The 6,282-nt window shown below is 41.4% G+C and overlaps 1 protein-coding gene across 3 annotated transcripts in view; it reads left to right on the top strand.

Annotated features, from left to right (window-relative positions):
* Positions 1–6,282, top strand: part of if (integrin subunit alpha inflated) — an 86,439-nt gene that overhangs the window by 76,675 nt on the left and 3,482 nt on the right. For all 3 annotated transcript variants that reach the window (XM_029317315.2, XM_029317316.2, XM_085487023.1), the window contains 6 exons: positions 872–1,047; positions 1,739–1,977; positions 2,214–2,525; positions 2,609–2,912; positions 3,004–3,903; positions 4,050–6,167. In XM_029317315.2, coding sequence (XP_029173148.2) covers positions 872–1,047; positions 1,739–1,977; positions 2,214–2,525; positions 2,609–2,912; positions 3,004–3,903; positions 4,050–6,167 — 4,049 coding nt within the window. The remainder of the gene's footprint in view (positions 1–871; positions 1,048–1,738; positions 1,978–2,213; positions 2,526–2,608; positions 2,913–3,003; positions 3,904–4,049; positions 6,168–6,282) is intronic.

Below are 6,282 nucleotides of genomic sequence, written 5' to 3' on the forward strand. Positions count from 1 at the left end.
CTTCACACTTGCTTGGCAGTAACTCTAATCATTTGTCACTTAACATGACGCTTGTTATTAATCATATAATTAAAATCGATGAATAATCACATTGAAATAATCAACCCGTTCGCAAACTTGAAAAAATGTATTAAAATAAATTAGCTACCCAGTCATTCCCTATATGTGATTGGGATAATTCAGGCTCTCTCTCTTACTTTAGACATAATAGATTAAATACAAATGAGAAATTTAACAAATATTAAAAAACTGTTTCTGTGCTTTGTTTTTCTGACGAATAAAACTCGACCGTAATTTTGACTATTAATGCGCTCTTTTTTTAATTACTGCCAGATAAGTGGTGGGTGATTTCTAACAGGTGCGGGCCCGCTTCTTACAGCTTCAGCAAGTTACAGATGCAGCAAGAGCCGCGGTAAAATACGGATATCCAACTAGAAAGCTATAATACCTTTAATCGGTTGGAGAGTTTGCGCCATAGTTGCTACATAGTAGCGACTGCTTGACATTAATAGCGAAAACAAATGCTAGATTAATGATAGAAAAGCTTGTCATTCCCGTGTTTAGCACATGTTATTTTCACAAAGCCTTGTATATAAAATTAAATATATACGTATATGTATATATGTATATGGTCTCTTTTGTAAATTAATATGTTGCAGAGAAAATAAAAATAATTTTGTTTAATCAACTTGTATATAACGCGATTTTAATATGATACAAGATTTTGTGAAAGGATTTGTGCGAGTTATTTCCTGACTGCAACAAAGACCGAGAGCCTTTAAAGGATTTTCGATTATGGCAGCGGTCATGAATACGCCTGCATTTTCTATCAAAAGATATCTCTTATTAATATCATGTAATCGTTTTATAGGACAAGCGTTTTCACAGCCTTTGAACAATCAATCGAAAGTAATGTTCACCAAAGAGGGTCCTGCGAAAGAGGATGATAGTTACATGGGTTATTCCGTGACGACAGGAGATTTCGTTGGGAATGGCGATAGTGGTACAGCAATCGGAGTTCCACGTGGTTCCGATCTTCTGGGCAAGGTGTGTAACAAAATACAAAAATATAATAACAAAAAACTAATAATCTTGTAAGAATCGTAATTTCAAAGGAAAATTTTAATATCAACTCAGATGTGCAAGAATGTAAATATTTTCACAGTGTATACAATTTAATAATCTCCTTTAAAGTTGAGAAATGTAAAGTATACACATCGATTCGCACAATTCTAAAATGCGAATGTACACAGAGAGAATTTTCTCTTCGAATTTATTTTGAACATCATGATAATCATAGGACATTATGGTATTGGAAGAATTTTGTAAGAGTTTCTCTTATAAAATTTGCCACAATAAAAAATATTAATATTTACCACATCAAGATATAAAATACGTTTGATTAATTTTACTATTAATATAGTAACATTTATTATGTACATATTAACATTTTTTATTGCGGTAAATATTATTCAGAGAGACTCTTATAAAATTCTTTCAATGTATTGTCTCACGATTATCATGATTTTTCAAGATAAATTCTACAAAAAAATTCTCTCCGCGTATGCAAAATAAATATTTTAAGATGTGCAAGAATACAAATATGTGCACAGTACAATTTAACAATTTCCTTTAAGAAATGCGAAGTATACATATAAGTATAAAATTTTTTATTGGATTTCAAACACATTAACGAACATTTAATTTTGCAGTAAAGGTAAAATTTAAATGCTCGTAGGTAATACTTTTCACATCAAACATGACGAATCCTCGAAATCTCACTGGCGAACAAATGGGCGCTTATTTCGGTTACGCCGTGGCTTCCGGCGATATAGACGGAGATGGGTTGGACGACCTGATAGTCGGTGCACCCATGTACACAATCCCGGATAATCCGGAAATGACCATCGAGACCGGAAGAATCTACGTTATCTATCAAGGCGATAGCGCGGAAAAATTCCGCAAATTCGATATAAGGTAGCGAAACTTCACAAGTACTTTAAGAAGGAGAAAAAAATCGTGTATTATACATTTAATATAGAATACATAACATAAAATGGGGAAGATTTCCACAATAAAGTGGCAGAAGCGCTCGTACATTTCTGCGTTATTCCTCAAGTTCATTAACGATTCTGACTCGAAAGATTAAATGAGCCCTGCATCGCCCTGCGTCAGTTCGTTGAACCGCGGCGATAAAGTTTATCGTTATCCAGAGACGGCGAGAGCAATCGCGGACGTTTCGGCTTGTCACTGGCTTCTCTGGGGGACATCGACCGTGACGGTTACGGTGACTTCGTCGTCGGCGCGCCCTACGCTGGTCCGAATGGCCGCGGTGCCGTCTACATTTATTACGGCTCACGAACCGGTGTATTGGAGAAGTATTCCCAGGTGATCCACGCGGAGGAACTGGACAATCCGGTGCAGACCTTTGGATTTTCGGTGGCCGGCGGCCTCGACCTCGATGGTAACGTCTATCCGGATCTGGTGGTCGGTGCGTACGAGTCGGCAACAGCGATGTTCTTCAGGTTCTTATCCATTTTTTCCTTCATTTAAAGCTTGTCAAGAATGTCTTTGATGATGAGTTTTCAATAAACTTTATGTTCTTCAGGTCACGACCAGTGATCAAGATGGATTCTTACGTGACCTTCGACTCTGAATCCAAGTTAATCTCCTTGGATAACAGAAACTGTACGCTTTCGGTTGATACCAGGGTCACATGTCTTCCACTTAGAGCTTGCTTTAGATATTCAGGCGAGGGTGTTCTTACGAGGCACAATTTTAATATACAGTATGTACTCGATGTGAAGAAAACGAAGAATCCGAGGCTGTTCTTCCTTGAGTTGGAGGGCAAGAACACGATGAATCATACGATCACGGTCGAACGCGATCGGCAGTTCTGTCGCACGGTTCAGGTAAAGTGTTTGTTTGATTTTAATATTGTATAACATCATTTCTCTTTGCAAGAGAATACAAGAGACTTGCAACTTGTGTATTATTTTGAAGGTCTACGTGACACCGAATATTCGTGACAAATTAACATCGTTGGATGCCGAGATGCGTATGAGTTTGGAAGAAGAACGAATTCCGGACAATCGCCGTCGTGATCCCAGAATGCCGTTGCGACCAGTCCTTGGAGTGACGACCTCCCGGAAAGATACTCTCTCTATCAGAAAGAATTGTGGTCCTGACAACGTCTGTATACCTGACTTACAACTCAGTGTGAGATCTAACGTTGGCAGATACTTACTGGGCTCTGGCAAGAGACTGGAGCTTGAAGTTCTGGTGCAGAACGCGGGCGAGGACGCCTTCGAGGCAACGTATAATTTGCAGCTACCGGCTGGCATCGATTATATCAAGATCGAGCGTATCGAAACCCTGGAGATTCCCGTTCACTGTTCCGCGCCCAAGCAATCGAATAACAATACTCTTCGCTGTGATATCGGAAATCCACTGCCGCAGAATAAACTGGTGAAATTCAAGGTGCTACTTCAACCTGTGACGTCACACGGGATGAAACCCATCTATGAATTCGACATGCAAGTCAACACTACGAATCCCGAAGACTACATCAAAACCTATGACAACAGCCAGCATCTATCTCTGCCGATCTGGATAGAGACGGATTTGCGTGTCGACGGCGAAAGTAAACCCAAGGATCTGTATTATAATCCAGACAATTACACTGCCGTGAATATTACGACGGAACTCGAATTTGGCCCAGCGGTGACGCATAATTATACGATTCGCAATCAAGGCCCATCAGATATCATTGAAGCCGAAGCATTCCTCGTGTGGCCCGCGCAGACTTTATCCGGGAAAGAACTGATGTACTTGTTGGAACAGCCAGAGACCGCGGGACCAATCGCTTGCGAACCTGCTAATGCAAACTATCTTAGTTTGAAGGTATGTATATAAATAATTAAAAATTATTTTTTTTAATTATATAAATTATGATATAAATTATAATTATAAATTAATTATAATTTGGATAAAATATAGTTTTATAATTTAATCAATTCTTGAATGTAAATCTTAATAATGTATTGCAGTTGGATCAACGCAGAAGAGTGCATTTAAATTACCCCGACTATTCCGGCGTGATCCTGGACGAATCGCAATCAGGCAAGACGATCAACGTTCAAAGAGGCTTCGAGGTGGACCGTAACAAAGCGAGCAAGAATGAGGAAACCGAGATCAATAGCGGCGATAGTTCGAATATTCAAAAATCACGACATTCTTCCTCTTCGTCTTCCTCCTCTTCCTCGTCGAGCGTCACCGAAACTAGAAGGATCCAACTGAATCCATCGGGAGAGAAACCTGACGTTCTCACTACGACATACACGCACAACGCTTCCGGAACTAGTTCGGTCGGTACCGGTAATTTGTCCAGCAATCGTGGAGTCGTTTTCCACACAGAATCCAGTAGTGGTTCCACAACTTTGGGAGGGGGATTCCGCGAATCCGAAAAGGAATCCTTCGGCTCTCGGAGATTACCCGATCTTGAAGAGCCTTACGAGACTCGCATGAATCATTCCATTAGAGTAGAAAATCGTTGGGAAGAAAGCGATACACAAAGTGGACGTACGACCTCATCTTCGGGAAGGTTTGATTCGGGTTTGACTGAGAGCGAGAGACGATATCAAGATCTATTGAGACAGCGGGAAGAAATTCGCTTACGCCAAGAAGAGGAGGCTCGTCAGAGGAAGCTACACGAGGAAACACGACTACGTCAGAGAGAAGAGCAGGAACGTATCATCGCTTTGCAACGTCGTCGAGAGGAAGAGGAGCGTCGGCAGGAAGAAGAACGACTTCGAGAAGAAAAGGAACGACGTCGATATGAACACGAACGACGAGAAGAAGAACGGCGAAGACAGCAAGAAGAACGACGCCTTCAGGAAGAGCGGGAGCACAAGTACAACTATAACGAGGAAAGGCGCCATGGCGGATTTGGAGATGATCGCCATCAAACGGAAGATTTCATCACTGGCGATCGCGAAGAGACGGTTGGAGGACGAGAATTTGGTTTTCGTTTGCAAAATGTGAGTTCCACGCAAGAACTAGACCGATTCTTTGGTGCATTGACGAAAGACGCGGCTGGTTATAAGATATATAACAAGCAAGGACAGCAGTATGTACAGTTCAAAGCGAGATTCAGGACATCTGCCGACTGGAAGGAATACATAGAATTTGAGGACGGCTCTATGTTCCCTCTTCAAGATCATTACGGTGAACAGAGTTATGTTACAGAATCCACGGAACCTCGCGACAATCGGTTCCTCAGAATAGAAGGTCAGCTGCTTATCACTCCGGATGGTAAAAATTATATCTCTCTAAAAGATGGCCGAAGGTTTCCTCTTCAGGGCTCTTACACGTACACCGAAGAAAGAAGATATACATTAAATGGTCCGCATGACGGCTACGCTGACAATCAGGATGAGAGGACTTACAGTCAATCCTGGCAAGAAGAATCTTCTGATCGTGGTGTAACTTCGGACGGAAATTACGAAACCAGGTACAATACACGTACACACGAAGAGAGACGAACGAAAGAGCAAACAAGCAATACGAGAGTCTACGGAAGAAATGATCGATTTAATCGGGATCGAGCTAACGTTGATTCCTTCACCGAGAGACCGGACTCCGATCTTGTGGGCTCGAGACACAGGCGCGAGAGCGACATGATTGACGTTCAGGAGTTCAGGAAATTCGAGCGACTACACAGGCATCGGCGAGATGTCGAGACGGATGACCCATTAAATGAACCTGCATTTCAGAATGAAGATTATTATGAGGACGATCCCGAATACCAGGAACCAGTACAGCCCTGTGACGCAGCAAAATGCGTGATGTTACGATGTGTGCTGGGTCCATTGAAAAAGGATCAAGAGGTCTGGATCGGCGCGAGGTATCGCGTGGACGCTAGGACCTTGAAAGAGGTGGCCTTTAAGGAAAAGGTGAAAGTGTCGACGAAGTTGGTGGCACGTGTCACGAAGCAACCATTTATCGGTACGCCAGCCGAACAAGTCATCAAGAGTGATGAAGTTATCACGAACATCGAACCCAGCGCACCACCTTCCGCTCCGGACATTATTCCAGTATGGGTGGTAGTTTTATCGGCCTGCGCAGGAATGATAATTCTCTTGCTACTCATCTACTTGCTTCACAAGGTTAGTAATATAGAACAAAAATCAAATAATTTAACAAATTTTTTAAAATTGTTTTGTGGAGAAATTTTTATTTAGTGATACTTAAATTTTGCTAATCTTATTCAGTCTTTCAATA

The sequence above is a fragment of the Nylanderia fulva genome, unplaced genomic scaffold (assembly GCF_048542155.1).
Source record: "Nylanderia fulva isolate GAGA-0341 unplaced genomic scaffold, ASM4854215v1 Scaffold5, whole genome shotgun sequence".
Taxonomy (NCBI): Eukaryota; Metazoa; Arthropoda; class Insecta; order Hymenoptera; family Formicidae; genus Nylanderia; species Nylanderia fulva.